Source organism: Pleurotus ostreatus (assembly GCF_014466165.1).
Source record: "Pleurotus ostreatus strain PC9 chromosome Unknown scaffold_6, whole genome shotgun sequence".
Lineage (NCBI taxonomy): Eukaryota > Fungi > Basidiomycota > Agaricomycetes > Agaricales > Pleurotaceae > Pleurotus > Pleurotus ostreatus.
The window spans coordinates 66306-86411 of NW_023503161.1; the positions used below are offsets into that span (position 1 = coordinate 66306).

General features: G+C 51.4%; 6 protein-coding genes across 6 annotated transcripts; 3 read left to right on the forward strand and 3 right to left on the reverse strand.

Annotated features, from left to right (window-relative positions):
• Window positions 1-987: 987 nt before the first annotated feature.
• PC9H_008288 (uncharacterized protein) lies at window positions 988-2626 on the forward strand (the record flags this gene model as incomplete). The annotated part of the gene is made up of 5 exons (XM_036777802.1): window positions 988-1283; window positions 1340-1683; window positions 1741-2075; window positions 2141-2369; window positions 2430-2626. The coding sequence occupies 5 exons, from the start codon at window positions 988-990 to the stop codon at window positions 2624-2626; spliced, it is 1401 nt and encodes a 466-aa protein (XP_036629230.1).
• A 1598-nt stretch (window positions 2627-4224) lies between these two features.
• On the forward strand, window positions 4225-6986 carry PC9H_008289 (uncharacterized protein; the record flags this gene model as incomplete). Its single annotated transcript, XM_036777803.1, has 4 exons — window positions 4225-4279; window positions 4360-4791; window positions 4843-6458; window positions 6513-6986. 4 exons carry the CDS (start codon window positions 4225-4227, stop codon window positions 6984-6986), a joined length of 2577 nt encoding a protein of 858 aa, XP_036629231.1.
• A 964-nt stretch (window positions 6987-7950) lies between these two features.
• On the reverse strand, window positions 7951-9829 carry PC9H_008290 (uncharacterized protein; the record flags this gene model as incomplete). Its single annotated transcript, XM_036777804.1, has 14 exons — window positions 7951-8127; window positions 8198-8370; window positions 8439-8496; window positions 8549-8576; window positions 8643-8702; window positions 8768-8868; window positions 8962-9029; window positions 9085-9109; window positions 9174-9211; window positions 9264-9289; window positions 9343-9386; window positions 9449-9458; window positions 9513-9707; window positions 9756-9829. The coding sequence occupies 14 exons, from the start codon at window positions 9827-9829 to the stop codon at window positions 7951-7953; spliced, it is 1077 nt and encodes a 358-aa protein (XP_036629232.1).
• A 4580-nt stretch (window positions 9830-14409) lies between these two features.
• Window positions 14410-15126, forward strand: PC9H_008291 (uncharacterized protein; the record flags this gene model as incomplete). The annotated part of the gene is made up of 3 exons (XM_036777805.1): window positions 14410-14786; window positions 14843-14906; window positions 14971-15126. 3 exons carry the CDS (start codon window positions 14410-14412, stop codon window positions 15124-15126), a joined length of 597 nt encoding a protein of 198 aa, XP_036629233.1.
• Window positions 15127-15793: 667 nt separating this feature from the next.
• PC9H_008292 (uncharacterized protein) lies at window positions 15794-18157 on the reverse strand (the record flags this gene model as incomplete). The annotated part of the gene is made up of 17 exons (XM_036777806.1): window positions 15794-15872; window positions 15926-16039; window positions 16098-16158; window positions 16212-16268; window positions 16374-16504; window positions 16562-16644; window positions 16713-16771; window positions 16840-17056; window positions 17113-17129; window positions 17189-17198; window positions 17259-17278; window positions 17336-17464; window positions 17518-17588; window positions 17645-17725; window positions 17779-17893; window positions 17948-17984; window positions 18038-18157. 17 exons carry the CDS (start codon window positions 18155-18157, stop codon window positions 15794-15796), a joined length of 1401 nt encoding a protein of 466 aa, XP_036629234.1.
• Window positions 18158-19379: 1222 nt separating this feature from the next.
• PC9H_008293 (uncharacterized protein) lies at window positions 19380-20032 on the reverse strand (the record flags this gene model as incomplete). Its single annotated transcript, XM_036777807.1, has 3 exons — window positions 19380-19562; window positions 19624-19684; window positions 19746-20032. The coding sequence occupies 3 exons, from the start codon at window positions 20030-20032 to the stop codon at window positions 19380-19382; spliced, it is 531 nt and encodes a 176-aa protein (XP_036629235.1).
• Window positions 20033-20106: the final 74 nt, after the last annotated feature.

Here is a 20106-nt window from a genome sequence, read left to right on the forward strand (position 1 = left end):
ATTCTGACGAGCCCGTGGCTTTGGTATCGGTCCAATACCTGACACGGTCCCCAAGATTGTTCATAAAGAGCCGTCATTGACGTTTGATAAGGCGACATCTAGCATTGAGCGAAGATTAAATGTCTCTTCCTCCCGGGATATAGCTCCGTGAAACGCACCTCGTCTCCGTGTTCCTCGTCTCCTCCGCAAGTACTAAGCGACAACTAACTTATGTTCGTGAATTAGGGTACCGTGAAAAATAGGGTGTTTTTTAACAACGGATTATTAACAGTGTTAATAACAGGTTAATAACAGGTTAATAACATCGGTAGAGCTCCTGGCGGGTGTTAAAAATTGTGAGAAATACACGTGACCAGCAGCCCATGAGGCTCTTTTCCAAACGAAGTTTAGTAGTGCCTTGCCAAGTTGCCCTCTGAGACCCCGAGGACGACGACTTCGAACTCGATAGCGAGATTAACCTTAACGCCCCCGTTCTTCGGGCATTGCTTAGAGGTGAAGCAACCCCTGCTGCACAGTCAGCGTCACAACCTCCCGCTGCAAAGACCTGTGCTAGTATTACTGTAGAGGAGGCGTGGAAGTTTTGACATGCCTAGCATCGTTTTTTTTCGCGTTTTTCACCGCCAAAATTTTTTAACATGTAAATAATAGGTTATTAACAATATTTAACATGTTATTAACCCCGATGTAACTAATTAGTTCGTGAATTGGTGATTCTGCACGATCCCTCCTCCCAGGGTCTTGTTCAACTCACAGAGCTGTATTCTAGCTCCTGAATCGAGACCATTTGAACGTTGTAGTTATGAGAATAATGGAAAGTTTGGACTAGTCAACGTCTTCCGCTACTCATCGCTCAGCGTTCATGGTGTCGGGAGTCATGAATCCGATCCGCGACAAGGAGTAGAGCCAACCACCAACGACTTCGAATTATAGCATGGACAAACAACCTTACGTTACTTGCTGTGCTCGATTTCCAGCAGTCCACATACCATGGCTGGATACGACCTCCTCGTTCTCGGTGCAACAGGCTTCACCGGAAAACTAATCACTCGATATCTCTATGCCCACCCCCAACACAAGAACCGCGAGTTCACTTTTGCTATCGCAGGCCGCTCGCTTTCAAAATTGACAGCCCTCGCAAAGTCTATTGATTTGGACACCTCGCTCGTACCCTCTGTGCTGGTCGACGTTACAAATGCAGAAGATGTCGAAAGGGTGGTGAAGAGTGCCAAAGTAGTCATCAATACGGTGGGCCCGTATTGGACCTGGGGGACGCCTGTTGTTCGGTGAGTTTTCGGCGTATTCATTATAGTCTTTTTACCCTGCTGAGTGGACGTCACAGGGCCTGTGTTCGACATGGAGTGCACTACGTTGATTTAACTGGAGAGCCTCCTTGGGTTCGCGATATCATCTACGAATTTGACTATGCTGCAACCCGTACCGGCGCCATCATCGTCCCAAGCTGCGGAATGGACTCTATTCCGTCCGATTACTCCGTATACCTCTCCTACAAACATCTTGGGTCTTTGGACCAAATTCACGGATGGGAGATGCTGGACTCGACGACGGCTTACAACCTCCGCGGTGGAGTCTCTGGCGGGACTATAAGCACGGGGTTGACCATGCTCGAGAATGTCCCACAAGAGAAGATGAAGGAGTCATTTAAGCCGTATGGTCTTAGTCCTGGTGCGTTGTTATGTGCTATTAATACGAGCTCGCGCACTGAATGGGGTTCGCTAAAAGTCAAAGGCCCCCGTATCGCACCTCGCCGCCTCGTGTACACCATGCCCCACATCCCACGTCTCGTCGGCGCCTTCTTCTTCATGGCCCCCGCAAACCGCGCGCTAGTCCAGAGGACCTGGGGCTTGTTGGAGATGGTCTCCCTCCAATCATCCCCTTCCCCATCCAGTTCACCGTCTAGCACGCCAAGTATAAACGGCATCACGACGGGTAAAGTCGTGAGATACGGTCCCAACTTCACGTACGATGAGTTCCTCCAGATGCCATCCAAGATATCCGCCTTCACGCTGTCCGTGGGCATGATGGCTGTTGCCGCGTGTTTGGTCGCTCTCAAGCCCGTGAGCATTCTTCCCGTCTTACTCGATTCCTCTGTATTTCCGATCTAAACGCATGACATTTGTAGGTACGCTGGCTATTCAAACGCCTGGTCACTCAACCGGGCGAGGGACCCTCGGAGGAGACGATGCAGAATGGGTACATTCGCGTTACCAACGTCACCACCGCTGTTCCTGCTTTCGCCAGCCCCCCAACGGCGTCAGCGTCAACGCCAACAACTAATGGTAATATCGAACCGACGGTTGTAAAATCACAGTTCATCGGCCAAGGCTGCCCAGGGTACCTTCTTACTTCGAGTACGTTCCTAATCTTTCTCCGGATAACTGGCCAGTGTCTTGATCGTTCGTATTAAATAGTAATGATATCCGAGTCGGCGCTCTCCATCCTCCTTATGCGCGACCGACTCCCAGCTCTGGCGCAGCGCGGAGGCGTGTTGACGCCTGTTACGGCGTTTGGCGATGTGCTTGTTGAGAGACTGGAGAGGACCGGGAGATTTGAGTTCCGGAGTGAGGTGCTTGACGCGAAGAGCGGGGAGGATAGGAAGAGGAGGTGATTTTGGAGACCGTGATGGTCGTATCGGACAGGTGTTTCGCTTTCATATATTGCCATTCGTTACAGTACTCTTGTTCATTTTGTTGAGCTGTTGCTCGTCTCCCATACTCATCTCCGTATGCTGGTAATAATCCTATGTTGAATTTTGGCGTCGAGCACCGTATCTTATGAATGAACCGTTGAGCGACCTAACGACATGGATTAGTCGGTGACTAAGGGGTCGGAAGGCTAGAGGCCCTCTCACCTCGTCAGTGTGACCGGCCATTTAAGTCGATTCAGCTGCGCTGACGCTGATATCACGGGTATAGGGTGGGGCGGTATCCTGCAAGGAGGTCCGTATCTACTGACATCTGCCCGGGTGGTTATTGTGCGAGTGACCGGGTCTGGTGTCAAGACCGTTGTATGTGGCCAAATATATCCTCTTTCTTCCTCGATAATAACTTCTTCATGGTGACCATCTCTCCATTCTTCATCGGGCCCATCTGGACATATACACCCACAGAAGGGGAGCTCGTGGATAATTCCCGCTTTTCCTTCGTGAGTCTGGCATTCTGAGATAGTCTCGCCAAGGGGATGAGAAGGTAAGCGAAGCCACGCCTGTAGTGATGGTTAGTGCTGAGTGTCTCAGTAGCAGGGTCTATACGCACAATATGCACTAGAGCATCCAAGGTCAGGTCCTTATCTAGATCAACACCGATCAAGATCTACTCGAACATGTAAAACGATAGAGCAGGCTGACGAGGGGATGTCGGGAGTTGGTCGTGGACGGAGCTGTTGGAGTGTCTGATCACCGATCGACGCCGATCAAGATCGGTATGGATGTCGATCACTTACCTGTCCTCAAGGACTGTATGGGCGAGGATGTACACCGTTCGCCACCACAGATGGTCTCGACGATGGCGGAGGGGGCACCGAGGCTGAGCAAGGGGCCTGGGAACGTTGTTCCAGATAGAGCGTCAAAAATAAGGGGACGATCACTTGCCTTCACCTTTTTCTCTCCAACTACCACCGTCCCGCCTTCTGAGGCCCTCATCCCGACGCTACCACTTCTCCTCGTCGTCCGGTACAGTGAGCTAGATAATGAGAGCATGATGGGAAACGACATCGAGTAAGCGCCCGAGACGCCAAATCTCCGGTGCATTACGGCAGCGAGCCTCTTCCTCGGCTTCAATATGCCCAAGATGGAACATGGCTTCGTCGAGACTCGAAGTTTTGAAAAGGGAATGTTTGCCCAAGAACCAAAGTGAGTTTCCAAGTTTTCGCGTTCGTTTGTAAGGGAATTGGGATTTCGTGAGATGGCAGGGCCCCGAGCAGGAAGCTGTCAACGGCTTATTGTCTTTGGTTATGGCATCCCTGGAATGGTGGGAATTCGAAGGCGCGGAGACCGAGACGTTGATGAAGTTGGGGGCGTGCTGCTTGCTTGCCTCGTTCGAGCATAAAGCCTTGTCTGCGACCACCATGCGCTTCGCCGTCATTCTTTCCATCCCCGTTCCCCTCCTCATCGTTCCTTCGTTTTGCTAGTCGTCCTCAAGCACGTTCTCAACTCATATTCGCCAGCTACACTGACTCTCACGCACACCTGCGGCACTCGCGCCTCAAATGCCCCCCATTCGCGGGCACGGGGAACCTAGAAATCGGGATGGAGAGGAGGAAGGTGAGTTTCCGTTCGTTCTCGACACCCCGCACCCCACTGGTCAGCGCGTCTTCTGCTGAGAGTTGACAGAATTGCCTCAGATCCGATGCCTCCGCTACTTGACAACCCGAACCAACCAATGACCTATACTTTCTTCGCGGACATGACCCCCATCTCTTTCTCTACTGTCGCTTCTACACGCTCAGCTGATTCCAATGATCCCCATCAATCTTCAGGATCCACCTCTTTCGTACCTTCGACATCTATGAGCGTCACCCCAATGCCGCCGATGCATCCAGACGCCGCGCCATCGGCCGCGGGTTGGAACTCAGGATCGCCTACCATCGAGGACGAATCGCAGGTAGCATCAAGCAGCTGGATGCCACGTCCAACCTCTCACGGGAAGAAACGGGACGCCTCATACATCCCCCGACCGCCAAACGCGTTCATTCTCTTCCGATCATCCTTCATACGCAGCCAACAGGTTCCAGGCAAGGTCGAGGGGAATCACAGCACGCTTTCTAAGATAATTGGTACGTACAGCTTTGCCTCGTGTTTCTCAGCCCGCTAACACGCGTTCCAAGGCATGTATTGGAAAACGCTCCCCAAGGAAGAACGGGAACAATGGGAGCAGAAGGCCGTCGACGCTCAAGTTGAGCACCGGAAACGTTACCCCGACTGGCGATTCAGACCCGGCGCGAACGCCATGGCGAAGCTCAAAATCAAGGACGGGGGAGGCGGTGGGAGCCGTCGGCGTAACCCCGGTGGTGGTGGTAGCAAGGCTGGGAAATTTAGCCTCGATTTCCTCCCTCCCGCAACGTCGGCCACCGGTGAAGGCTCGAGTGGCAAGGGAAAAGGGAAGGCACGTGAAGTCGAAGCGACGAGCAGTACTGGCAGCGCCACGGCTGACATCAAGGGAAAGGGAAAGGAGAAGGCGAGGGAGCTTGCCCCCAGGAGCGAGAAGAACAAGTCGAAGGAGAAGCGCGTCGAGAAAATTGTCAGTGAGCTGATCGAGGGGAAAACGGGGGCCGAACTCGAGTTGGCCATGGAGGAATGGGAGGACGGCAGACGAGCGAAGCGGAAGAGCAAAGCAACCAAGTCTAACGCTAAGGAACGCGAGTCGGAGTCGGTGAAAGGAAAAGGCAAGGCGAAGGCAGGGGAGGTTGAAGCCGTCACCGCCAAGCCAGTTGGGCAAGGCCGGTACGCTCTACGTTCTCGCCATGTCGAGATCTCCATCCCCGCGCCGGAGGTTGACGACCAAGGAGATCCTGACAGCTCCAGCGACACCGAACGCAATTCTGGCGGGACAGCTGACGCCGATGGAGAGGAATACGCATCGGCAGATGAAGAGGCCTATACATCCATCCCCTTCGCCCCCCTCACCGACTCTCCCAAGCCGCATGCTCCAACAGCATCTCCGGTCTCAGCCTCTTCTACAGCGCAAGCACCACAGCAGCTTCGCGGTGACTACTTTATCTTTCCTCCCACTAACTCGTCTACGCTGTCCTTCGACCGCTCGATCGCCAATTCCTCTTCTCCTACGTCTCCCCCAACGAACGACAATCGAGCCTCTCCTGAACTCTCAGCTTCGGGTGCGACTGACGCGGACTCGCCCTCCTCGGAATTCAAAGCCGTTCCGTTGACGTCCATGTACAAGCGTTCGTTGTCGGCACCAGCGCCGGAGCGGAGGTCACCCTACAACCCTACGCGCTCGCAAAGCGACCAGACTAGTTCATACAACCGCGGCGAGGAGACTATGAACGTCACATCCCAGTCACCACACCTAGCCCCGCCGCTGCCGAGTAACCTCTCCATGCATGCCCGAAGAGACACAGTTTGCCTACCCGTGAACTCGGTTGGCTACAGTTCCCCGTCAACGTCTGAAGCATCCCCATCTCTCAGCCACTCGCACACCCGTCCTCCTGACCGTCTCTCTCCTCTGCTTCCTCAGCCTCTTGGGGCTGCTGCGCAACCGTTGAGGGTGCATTGGCAAGGCGAAGAGGATCGGAACCGCTTCGAGGCCGAACGCCATCGCCACGGCTACTGGTTCCCTCCCAGCACGACTCATACGATCGCAGAAAGAAACGAAGAGGATCCTGCTTGGCGTCGTGAAACATATACTGTCACGAATACGGATAGCATGGGATATGATATGCCTACTGAGGTGCGGCCAACCCCAACAGTTGAATATCTTACAAACGTACGTCCGACTCCGTTGCTTTCTTCCATGTATGGACACTCATTTGATTCGTAGCCATACATCGTGACGACGAGCGCTGACGGTAGTGGCTTAGTCGATTGGGGAACAACCCCCAACCGTGCTGGGATGATAGCGTCCATCCCCGATCCTTTCCTTCCATTCAATACTGGTGTTGATTCTGAATCCAGCGGTCCCACCAGCCCGATTTCTCCTCCGATTTCGTCGTTCTCTACGCTCACTGGGTGGGCGGGGGGTATGGATATGGGATCCCATAGCCACCGAGCAGCTACCTCATCCTCGTCTTCCGCCGAGCGCAAACCCGATGGTGGTAACAGCGTCTGGATGGCTTCAGACTGGCAAAATCAAATCCAGCCGACAAACATTGGTCCCTTCGATTCCCGCAGCTCCGACAACCGCCCTCATCAAGAACCTCTCCGTAACCACGCACCCGGACCTGGCTCGTCGTCACCTCTGGGGGGCCCCCAGGTCGCAAGAGGTCGGGGACCTCGTAGGTCCCCTAGATCGTAAAAGCAATCATCCTCTTGGATCTTTTGTATATCATCTTACCCCGCCATATCTTGCTCTCGTTGTTCTTCATTATAATTGATTCTATTACTGCATTACGAGTGGGCACACTCGTTATATTCTTTACATTTTATCCCCTTGCTAGTCCATCATGACTCGCCGTGTATGTTTAGCTTGTTTTCTCCTTTGCACTTGTAGTACTCCTTGCATTCCACGTCCCTTTAGAACCTGGCATTTTTACTGTGTTCATATTACTGTGTTACCAAGTGGCATCGAATCTTTGGCTTAACAACTACTTATTGTAATACTATTATCAAACATGTTCAATCGGAATGAGCTTACAACTTTTCCTGACTGCAATAGTTTACTAATCGCAACTTGGAGAATCATACACCACATTCTACTTCGTTTCACACTACTGCCACAATCTGGGTCGAAACTCGCCGAAATGTGGCCCAACCCAACAACTTCGATTTGAATTCCGGAATTATCAAAGCACCCAAAGCTCACAAAGGCCAGGTATGCTCGATCCTACGGATGCTTTCTCGATGCAGAGCTTCCATCGCCGCGCAAGACACCTTCCAAAGGTTGTCTTAAGGTCTTAGTTTGAGGTTCGCCTGTTGGTAAACTATAATTCGACCGCTTTCCGTTTCCAAAGGACCTGATCCGTATTCCATGTTCCACGTACGGCAGCTTTCCGACAACACCCTCCTCAATGGCTGAGGGGTACTCGCCGTGGCGTTCTTCAGTTCAGACCAAGCTCCAAATGTTCTAAAAAGTCTAGATACATATCCCACAAACAACACTGTTATGAAATAAACGATAAACTACATATACGACATACGTTCCATCCATAAATAACCCCAGAATCCAGAAACGGCGGAAAACGAGAAGGAGTCAGCGTAGTTCGCGATTAGCCTATATAACCGACAGCAGGGACGACAAGCGAATTGTCGATAATCAGCAATTACCACGGGTATACTTTATCCTCGTCTTTCTCCCCGTCATCTCGACGGCGATCCTCGCCTACACCTCCGTCCTTATCACTCAAATCGTTGAGGCCCGTCTGTGACTCCAACGGCGAAGCTAACGTAGAAACAGGAGCTATGGATGATTTGTAGAGCGAGAGGGACGTTCGGGGGTTCTATGAGCGATTATGCATCAGTGACCGTTTCGAAATTAAAATGAGAACGGAGGAAACGGGATAAACTCACTGATCCATCAGACTTGGATCCGCTCGTGCTAATAATCCCAGGTTTGCTCAAAGTTTGGATATGAACAGCTACCCCGTTGCGGGAGGAATGCGAGTGCGAGTCGGTTTGGTAAGGGGGGAGGTCGTGGTGCCGCTCGCGCGCGTTTAACATCGCGAGGAACGAGTTGATGTATACTATGAGTAGGCATTTAATAAGACCACCCGTTAGCTTCAATCACAGGGGACAACAGTCCGAGACGTACATTTAGTAAGGAACGACTCGACGCCCATGAAAATGAGTGTTTTCGGGAGGGCGACGTACTACGTCACTTCGTGAGTATCTCCGTTGGAATGCTACATGAGATAGACTTACAGTAATGAGAGCAGCCGTTGAGCATGCGCTAGAAACAGAGAAAATCGTAGCCTCGCCATCAGCAACACCACGAGGCAAATGGGAAGAAGCGAACCTAGTGAGTATCCCCGAGGTGAGCGACATCTGCATCAATGTCGAGATCTTCGAGTTTACGCTACACGACGACCGACATCACATTAGCTATCCAGGTCCTCTGAGGGGTAAAGGAGGAGAACGCACTGCTGCTGCAACCCCCGACTGCGACGAAGGTAGTACACCATCGCGCCCGCGATGAAGAAATCGACGAAGGTCGCCGTAGCGAGGGAGGAGATTATTGCCCACTAAGAGTCATAGAATTCATGAGGAAAACAGGGGACATAAAGGGGAAGGAAGAAGTTAACGGTGGGTGAGGGAAGTAAAAGGAGAGGACGCACCCCGATCTTCTCATGATCGGCCACGAAAGTGAGTGTATACACGGCGTGTGCGAGGGCCATGCCGACAGCTACAGGAATGCACCGTGAGATTGCAGGTGAAGGGAAAGACGGGAGAGCACGCACCAAAGCCACCTGCCGTGATGAATATCTGATCCCATCGAATTCAACGCCGTCAGTGTGTAGAATGTCATCGCTTGAACTATGGGACGTACGACAATGTATGCGAGGATTCTGTTGTGGTACCCGCCGACTATCCACGCTACTTTAGTGATACCATAGGCGACGGAGGGTAGGGAACTTACGCAGCCACACGCGGTAAGCATATAATCTATTGTAGAGTCGTTAATATCGAATCTGATCCCGAAGTCAAGGATAGCGCACCCTTGCACGAGAAGAATTATGATGACGTTGATCACGATTTGGAGCTGCGGACACAAAGGGTCATACTTTGGCAACGGCAGCAATGTGATTGAGGGCAAAGCAGTACCTTCATCGACCTATATCATCATGAGGGGACGAAGTTCTATGGGCATAGTCGCTGAGGTACTCACCAAACAAGCGTAAGGAGCTTTAGCGGGTTCTCAAAGCTTTCCACACAGTAGTAGTATACGCCGTGGACGACGAGGACAAAATGGATGGTGTCCAGGGACCATAGCAATCCGACAGCAACACGATGGACAAAAGAATCCCTGTTGTAGAACCAGCTGAAGTACGAGTAGGTTTGGATGCTCGTTATGCCGTATAGTCTGTGCCTGCGTTAATCGATAACAAGGGAAGATGGGGGATAGACTCACACTGCAGCGAGTAACGAGCCGACATACAACGATCCTAACGTGTTATCCAACGTCTGCCCCGGAGTGAACAACATCTCTGCGACGACAAGGCGCGACCTCAACTCGGGGGAATAGAGAATGGGGAGATGGGAGCAAGTTGAAAGGGACGTCTACTTATCATATGCTAATATTTAAGAACGACTTGCAGGGTTGTAGGTACGGCGCCACCATCAACGCATCATTTGTGCATTTGCGCAAACTAACATTTTGCTGAGATGCCTCGACGAATCAGCAACGTTCCTTGAACGTTCCGGCTCCCTCCAAGCCCGGACACCGTGGCGCTAACCATCATTGATGATACTTCAATCATCTACTGGGCAGGACGAAAGAGCTGATCCCTGGTCGCCAACCCCAAATCCACATCCTATCCCGAGCTACGGCCGCCTTGCTAGGTAGTATGAGTGGTGTTTCGTATACATCTCGCATTTCGACCAAGCAAGTCTTCACTCTGGCAATACGATATAAGTACTCATACGGTGTCCCTGGGAGCGACAGAACCGAGACATCGCCTACTCCGTGCCTCGACAGACAAATAAAGGACCGCTGTGATCACACAACCTCCAGCAACCGTTACCATACACCATCCGCAAAATAAGCTCAACTTGGCGTTGGCGTTGGCGACGTCGTGGCGATCTTGTTCGTTGACGATCTATCCGTGCTGAAGTCGTGCTCACCGTCAGGGAACTTGAAGTATAGGGCTAAATGAATGGGCAATCAATAGTTTTCGTCCGCGGGTGAAAAGGTGACGTACTAGCCGTTGTCTATCTTGATCCAACATTTCGCCCCGTCGAAGCCAATCCATCTTATCCTGGCGCATGGAATTCGAGCGTGAAGTGGGGGGCTGATTTCGACTGTTTACTTGAAAATGGCTAACGGTAGTGGCATCGGTCAATCTATGTAGCACAAGACTCTGGTGTCCGCGGTGTCAGATTGGCTCCGGAGTACGCTGAGGCCCGTACAGGATGTGTCCGAATGTTCGACGTCAAGTTAGGCGGCCACTGACAATATCAGGCGGGAAGGACCTGAGATAAGCGTCGCTAAACCATCCAAGGAGGGAGAAGGATTCCGCGTGGAGGCGCTATGCTATGGGAGTTGAATGGAACGAGGAACCCGACATTGCTTGGTACAGAGCTTCTGGCCAAACAACGGGATTGGCCACATGCGTGACCGAGGATCAGAGTCACACAAACGCGCCACAACTTTGATTTATTGCCGTAGGATTTCCACCCGTTCAAATATCGCATTTGCTAACTTATAGGTGTGCTCCGGTTTAGCTTACGATCCTGCTCAACTTCGGGCAAGCTCGTTGTGTAAGCCTTATGTTTGTTTGGCGCGATAAATAGTGAATGAAGGGAAGGTTGGTGAACGCGTCTCAGGAGCTTGAGGTACGTGCAAGAGTGTCTCCAGGATGGATCACTGGCTGACGTTGGGTTCTTATCCGTTATCAGCATATCAGTGATATGCCTACGCAACAAGCCGTTCGTGATACGCCTTCAAATGAAGTTACTGTAATAGCGAACCTCAGGATTCTGCCCTTGCGCACCAGCATGTCGTGAGGGCGAAAACGTTATCGAGCGCGGAGCCACTAGATACGGAAGAGGCGAGAACAAAGAGACACACCTCCCGGAGCCGTGCCGGTGCAGAAACAGGCAGCAATACGCTACAATGACGGTTTCACCGCTGCCGACTGCATTCTCCCTGTGCTTGGGCTTGGGCTCAAGGGAAGATGATGGGTACGGCGGTAAGACGGAGTTTGGTGTAGATACGAAGCGAGTATGAGTTTCGCGCCTCCACCGCCAACGGGACCGTCGATGCTCGCCTTTTCGATAGGGCCGAACGTTTCAAAAGCGAAATTTGTACGATACGCCCATCCCTCCCAATTGCGCCTGTCATCATACTGTATCATACTGTTCTCTCGCCCCGCGTCACCACCACTTGTACCTACTTTTCGTATTTGCCGTCTATAATTCCGCTTGGGGGTTTTTATCTTGTCCCACATCACGGCGATAGATCCTTCGTCGATTCCACGAGTCTCTTACATCTACCTTCGGCTTGGACTCACTTCATGGTCATTCAATTCTCCTTCTCGCTTCCCATCTCTTTGACGTGTCCATGAGAATTAGCCTTTCATATTCGCGAAGCGCCATTCATCATTATATGTACAGTTTGTCGGGTGACTCTTTTACGTGGGTAGATCCTTTCTCTTGTCGTCGCATGCCACCGTATATATTCGTTTCTTGCATACCTGTGTCGCCCATATTCTGCGCAATCCTCCAAGTGTCTCGGTCCGTTTTGCTGCCTTTAGAGCAAGACTTTGATGCGATCGATTTCTGTCGCTTCTTCGCCCTGTACCCCTTGACCTATTGTGCCCTCGCCTTCTCAGGCCCTGCAGGTCATTTCGGAGCCGTACGATCAAGATCTCTCGTAGTAAGCGGATATATGAAATGGACATTGAGATCGCTGCCACCGACTGGTACGTTCAGTATCTCCGCTGAGTATATGGACGCCGCGCTAATCTGTCTGCAGAAGCGCCTTCATGCTCGTAACACGTCTGATGCTTACCAAGTCTCTCGGGCTTGGAAGGCGAGTTACTAACCCCTCTCGTAATGCCTTGACGGTCACGTTTAGGAATCTCAGTCATCAGGTCATCCTTGAGGAAAGATATCGTCGAAGCGTCTATAAAGCCGCTGGTAAGCTGTTATTATACACTCTTTCGTGATCCCTCGTCTGAACTCCGTCGTTTGCGCCCTTGATATTCTTTTCCCCTGCAAAGACCACTGACAACTCACAGAACCGTCAAGTCCTTTCGCCTCGTTGACGGAAAGGATGGGGGCTGTACTCTCCCATGTCGCCCGTTCCTTCTGCAGGAGTTGGTGGCCTAGATCTGCCCAGCAGAACGGTACCCATATGCGCCCTCACCTCCTGCATCACATCCGTGACTCTGGTTCGCCCTAGCCTTCTCAGCAGCGCCAACGACCGGTGCGCTGCCCTTCATTTCATCCGCACCGATACATCAAGAACATCCACTCGGAGCAACGGCTACGCCAATCCAACTACTCACTAGTCCATCGCAACATAGTTACGTAGGGTCTTAGGGTCTCCATCTTGTCGGTTCCTGCCACTCCGCTCGAGGGTTGAACTGTGGTCTCATCTCATCCCGGAGCCGCATTGATCTCCCATGGAGGCGTTCTGTGCCAAGTCCGCCAATTATGTATGTCGTCGATCTTGGACAACGTGGCACTATCATGATGGATCATAGTGTAGGTTCAAGAGTAGGAGGTATGTTTGGCTTTCCTCCTTTTGCTGCGTACTAAGGCTTTCGGAAAATGAAGGCACTTTCAGGACCAGGCCCGGAATATGAAGCTATATCGGAGGCATCAGTATTCTCGGGATATCTCAGCAAGTCCGCGATGCTGTTGACTACGTCGTGAGGAATACAGGGGGAACGAGCTTTGGATTTCAGCTACCTTCTTCGTTTAGTGTGGCCCAGCACTTTGATTATTCATCTGCTGCAAAAATGGGATGAGAAGAATGGGTAGAGCGCAGCGGAGAGTCGTCGTGTATCGCTCGACGGACGGTCTGTATATGTGCGCCGATGAAACCCGTAACTGGCGGGCATGGCGGTAAGCGCTCGGTGACGTCGGCCCAAAATGGTATCCCGAACCCTGCAAGGGCGCACAAACAGGATTACACTGGTTCGCTTCGCTCGTCCACATCGTCCGCCCAACATCCCCCCAATGGCCTCTTGGCCATTGGATAAAGACGAAAACTTCAATTGGCTGTACACCGGCGCGTCTCAGTACGGGCGGCGTCGATTTCGCTATAGAATCTACAACAGACGCTACTGCTTCTATCCGAAGACTTGTCAAGAAAGCGAGCGTGTGTTTTGCCTAATTCACACTTTGTCGACGATCTCTGTGGTGAGTTGGGCCCTCGCTTCGTACGTATACACAGATTCCAGGTCCAAATCGAACCTTTTACACAACGACGACAGCTTCATCGGTGCTTCGTGGGGCGGCACAGTCGGGTACCGTATCTTGTATACCCAAGATTTCTCACAGGCTATCGCGAGCTAAACCCACCAAAGTCCTGAGTTTTGTCTTATTATGTTCATCTACACCACTTCTGAGCAGTAAAACATACTAGCCCAGCGCTGTGCGTCTAACAGGGTGCTTCATAGAAACCAACGACCGTTGCCGTTGCGTTCCCCTATCTTTGCCAGCTCACGATTGGTGCAACACTTCTATAGCCTAGCTTTCAATGGCGCGCCCCCCCCCCCCCCCGAGGCTTTTCCAAAGCACGTCAGGTACGTATCTAAAACTTATTAATTTTACAGCTCGGCCAAGCACACTAACTATCGTTCACGCTAGGCTCTTTGCCGTTACGAGCTGACAAATTCGCATGGTCATCGAGCGGTTGATGCACTTTGTCCAAATGGCCACACTCGGCATGGAGCCATTAGTCCTCCAACAACGAAAGTCTTCGATCTCGTCGATCCTGTATAATCAATAACACCATCAAGTAGTCTCCGCTGGGACCTCCCTCGTATTTATTACGCCGTTGTTTTCGAACCAATGTCCCCATCGAATTCAACCTTTACCTCAGTCTCCAAGCCATGTATACCAACAACCCATACGCTCACGCTGGCTGGCCCAACGCCAACCAGAATGCAGTAAACATCTCCGGGAATGCACCTCCGTCTGTCTTCGGTGCATTACCATTCTCTGGTCCCAGCTCTCGAGCTGCGGTTCTCGCCTTTACATTCGTCAACTTCACTCCCAACATCATGAACTGTATCGTCACAGGACCTGATGGCAAGCCATATTATCGCATCTCCACCGACAATCCAGCCGGTGGATTCACCACCATCCAAGGTGTTACCAGTCAAAGTGTCGCTTTGATCGAGTGGAGAACCGTGCCGATGATCGAGATTCATGGATTAGTCGCAAGGCAACCCATTTCTCAATGGATCGCTTTGTCCCCACAGAAAGAGTATTTATCCGAACCAATGTCACGAATTTTTAACTGAAGCATCCCAAATATTACAGCCGTCGATTCATGGTCATCAAGGGCGAGACATATGTCTGGGTCCCAGGCGCGGACATCATTTCAGTCAGTAGATGTGTTTTATCCTTCGTCTAGTACAAGTTCTGAACTGCCATATACTACTTCCCAGCTTTACTCGGTAACCAACGCGTCGACGCTGTTGGCCAGGATTACGAAGCACACCGCCGTTCAACTCGAAATCTCGACCAATAGTATCCATGCTGGTCTGCTTGATGCATGCGTAGCTGCGACGATGCTCTTGCTTTGTGGTCAACCTCTTGACTAACTTGTAGGAGTATCGATGTTATTTCTACGATTCAACCTAGATGCCAAATTTCGTTCGAGTCTTTACGACCCCGTTTGGCCTGTGGCTATTCGTTCATAAGATTTCTCATTGAAGCTTTGTCAGAGTGCCTTCCTAGCTGTAGTCCGTGATTACTAAGGCATTACTATCAATCTTGTGCAATGGCGCTTACCACCTGAGACTGCGACGGATCATGAGGCTCATGTTCCTACAGTGAGCTATAGTTTCGCAATATGCATCTGTCCTTACGGCAACTGTCATTCGCTGACCTTGCCGTTGTGTAAGTGCAAAGGAGCCAAGGTAGGTTTGTTAGCACTGGATGTAGGCTGTAGCGCCCGACTTTTTAACCCGACGCGACCCTGCATGCACCTGCATGCAGTGCATTAGTTTATGAACCTAGCGGCAAGTCGCTAGTGCATTCTGCGGCCCAATGAGCAGCTGCATGCGCCGACGCCGACGCTCGCGAAAGGCGGGCTGTCTGAGAGAGCACCCGAATTCTATCCAGGTCTTACTTCACCGCCACTCATAGCATGCGACGCACACGAGCCATCAAATCCTCGAACAATAAGTAAAGCAGTGTCATGGCAGTCATATAAGTAGCAGCTCGGTGGAACCAAGGAGAAAAGATACAAGATCACCAAACGTCCCATTATTGTGCAGCCGTCGTATCCTTTTCGTGCCGCGCGACGGGTGTGGCTTGCACCGCGCCTGAATCGTCCATGCGAGCCCTAGAAAGAGTATATATCAGCACTCGAGGGGTAGTAGGAGTAAGGTGGCGTACAAAGCCTCGTCTTCGATACTGGTATGATCTCTGACACGCATGTAGATCATGGGCAGAGCAAACAGCAGGCCTGCGACGAGTAAGACCCACGTGGAAAGGAAGAGGTCCATATATCTGGGAAACGACCGCTTCGTGAATATCGGGGCCAACCTAGATACGAAACGATGCTTACGGGCGTTTGACCCCGTCAGCGCGCCATACGCCAGCTGCTCCAGCGGATTGAATGGACTTGTCTATTGTTACGAGTATTGAATACTCATTCAGTAGCCCGGAGTATGGTACTCACAGAATCCAGCAAAGTGCGCTAACTTGGCAGGGTCGTTAGACATTGCGCCCATCATCCCTAATCGTTTGAACGACAGAACACGATACACATTTCACAAGGGCGTAGTGGGAGGCAACAAGGAGTCAGAAGGTTGGGAGTAAGATTGAGAGCATTCCTACTCACAGTACGCGTATGTTTGCCATGCAGCATCGAGAGCACCAAAGAAGATATACAACCAGATACGAGCAGGGTACGCTGGATCATGGATATCCATCTTGGATGAATCAGGAGGGATCGATTCTCGAGTATAATCCCTAATGGTACAACATGTCAGACGAGATTATCCGACGGAAAGGTCGGAAAATGCATACCTCTGGTAGAAATATGCCCAGATATGGGTGGCGAACACGGAAAAGAGAAAATAGCCCAGCCGATGTAAGCTCTTGCTCGCCGCCTAATTCGTTGTTGGTCAAGAATGTAGCCCATTGCGATGGAGCCGATAATCTGAGCGGTCCAATAGACGAAGTTGTTCATAGACCTAGCACGGATATTGAATAGTGCAGCGTTGTACCCGTTGAATTCTACATGACCACGGAGAAATATTAGCACCGGAGGCAAGTAGAATCGACCGAGGGGCAGGAAGACTCACGCCAGGTAGTGAACCAATTACTGGCGAAGAACATGGGGAAGAGGAGGAGCACCATCGGATCCGTTCGGAGCGTCACCCATAGGCCGTATAGTTCGACTTTCCATGATGGATGGCGGTGCGTGGTAACTTTGGTACCGTCCGTTCGGATCATCTTGTGAGGGTCGGCCATGAGAAGCGGGATGGTGACGCCAATGAGAGTAAGGACAAGAAAGCCAATCTACAAGAGCGTAGACGATGAGTCGCTGAAAGCGCAAATACATAGATCGGACGAACATATGTCCCATTTCCAACTAATGATTTATACTCGTTGAGAAGGATGAAGGTACCAGGGAAAGTGCTTAAAGCTCACCAGCGTTAGCCTATAACGGGCTCTAGTTTCAGCAACGGAGTTCTAGTCATAAGGAACGGATCGCGTTTACCTCGGAGTGGAAGTTCTGGCCTATCAGCGTATGACAGTCAACAAATGAGACAGGAATCGTCAACTGGTGCTACATACCCAGGGAGACGGCAGCTCCAACAACACCGCCCAAGTTGAATATCCCCCAGAAAATACTGATATACTTTCCTTTCTCGCTTTCAGTTGGGTATGCCAACATCAAGGAGCCCTGCGCGGCCCAAAGGAGACCTGAATATAGGTGTCGGCGATAGAGAGTAAGGGAGGGTGGCATGTCGACGTACCTGCGCAGATTCCGAGAATAGCGCCCGCAGCGATGACGAACCCTCCTGCATTTGAATGAATGTTCATAGCGCTAAGCGGGCGAAATACATGAGTGCCAGCGAGTTCTCAGAACGAAGATATACTCACAGATAGGAACCGATGTACAGTCCATATCCCGTACTGCCAATAAGCAAGGTGAGGCGAGATCCGAGCTTGTTGTTGATGGACCTATGGGCGTGGTTGAACAGACGAGAAAGGAAGAGGAATTGCGGATGAAATACCCTGCGAAGAATGCAAAGAACGCGAAGGTTGAATATAACGCTGAATTGGCGTTTGCGCTGGTGGCCGAATCAACTTGTCCGCCAGCACCTAGTCCATTCAACGCGTTGAAGAGACCTATGGGAGCAGCTCGTAAGCTGTGTCAAACAAGCCTCAAATTTTATTACGTACCAGGGCACATAAAGCACACGAATCCCAGCATAGATATCTGAACGGTCGTCAGCAAGATGCCAAGGACAAAGCGGAACATTGACGACTCACTTGAGTGACGGGATGGTAATATAACCCCCTCAACCCTTTCGGACGCTCGTAGATGGTTTCCGGGTGCGAAACGACATCGCTATCGCTGCCCTCGTAAGCCTTCTCTGCAATGTCAGACATGATGGTCTTCGTTGGTGGGAGTTGTTGGAGTCGGCGTGGTGCCCCGAGGCGTCTCAGAATCCATAATCAACTCGGTTATATGTATTGGGGAATTCTTCATTAACCCCACCGGGAATTACGGCCATGAGGATTCCTGAGGCTTCTATTCGTGGTGGCTAAGATAAGTCGCGGTCAGGAGCACAAATGGGAATAAACATACCAGCAAATGGAGCTGCATCATCTCGTGGTGATGTGATCAAACATATGTGGTAGTTTCGACGGTTATCGCAACATGAACGCGGGTTGGCTTGTCCGACGAACAGATAGATATACTCGCTCGTTCCATCTGTGTCTATTAAGCTATTGAGCACCTCGAATGGCAGACGAGTGAAACAATATCGGTCCGTTATCAAAGATATCAGCGAACACCTCATATGGTGCTGGGAAACTTACGTTGAATTCAATCCCTAGATCGCCAATATTGTCCCAGATCGAAATCTCCGCAAACTGCAGTCGTGTGCAGCTCGTATGTAGTCAAACCGCTTCGACGAGGCTGCTCGTGCTCTTCTGCTTTCCGCATTTCATCTCGAAGAGATACCACACGATGCAGTGATACCGATGCTTGACTGAGTCCAGCGTCAACTCAGAGGCGCGCAGGGCGACTGCACGCGAAGCCAACACAGCAACTGCCGTCTCGCCAAACACAGACAGCTGTCTCCAGGTAGCGGCCAATCGCGACTAATAATATCTCCCATCGGCTCTTCCATCCCACTATAGTTCCACGCGTCGTAGAATCCCCGCAAAGCGTGATTAGATTACTTGTAGATCTCACCGTGACGTTATAAGAAGCCCGATAGAGGGCCTAGTCGAGGGAGTCGATGACTCCGGGTCCTGGTTTCAGCGGCGTCGCTCCGGACACATTCGAAGGCATTACCGATTCACCGGGATAAACTGATCAGCATCATCTCGCATTCGACCTTGACTGTTCTCGCTCTTCAGAAGAAACTGGCAGATTGCTGGCAGAGTTTTGGCCTTAGATGGAAGGTCCGAATCCGAAGGACGCGTTGTTTGTCGATGTTACTATCACCGACACGCGAGCATAATGAGCGCTCATTTGCGCTTCTTCTTCCGACTCCCATCATTGAATATTAAGGTCATCACTCTTCATACACAATAAGCTCGTTCTTATAGCAACATAGAATACTCATTAATGGGTATATGGTAGTAGCAAGTGAGTATCCAGTCAGACATTGGGACGGTCATTGTCGATGTCGAGATTCCTCTTGCTGAGGAAAAGGACCGCAGCGATCACGCACGAATCGAGTAAGCCAGCATGCACACTATGGCAATATATTTCGACGCGAGGGGGGTGGCCGGGGAGCGTCCAGATATTCGCCATGTCCTGGTTCGTTTTCTTGTTATAAAGCTTCACGCCCGCTCATCAGCAACGAACGATTGATGCATAGAAAAATAGTGCCAGAACTTACGGAAAAGCCATCCTTCTTTGGGATCCAAGTGTATTCAACGTCGCCGAAGGTGAGTTTTCGGCTGTAGGGGTGCGTGCCTTCATGAGCATACAACATAGAAATGATAAAATTGCGAGGCTCACGTCTTCCGTCTACGATCCAGAGCTAGATACTCCGAGATGCGCTGTTTCGGGGCACTGCCATCCGGTATCTCAACGATCCTCGTGCCCCAGTCAATGGTGCACACCGTCCGTTCGGGGCTGAAGCAGCGGATAGTAGTCGTATGCTGGCGATGGCTCGAGGAGACTTCGAAGCGCCGCGTCCTCCCGCTGAACACCACGGAATCCAGGACATGGGAGGACGAGAATTCGAAGAGCTGGACGCCTCGCTGGGCGGCCGTGGTGAACGCGCTTCTGTTAGTGGAGGCCATAATGCGGGTGTTTGAAAGGAGGTTCTGGCGAGAGGAGGGGTGTTATGTGTCGATTTCGGGAGGAAGGGCGTGTC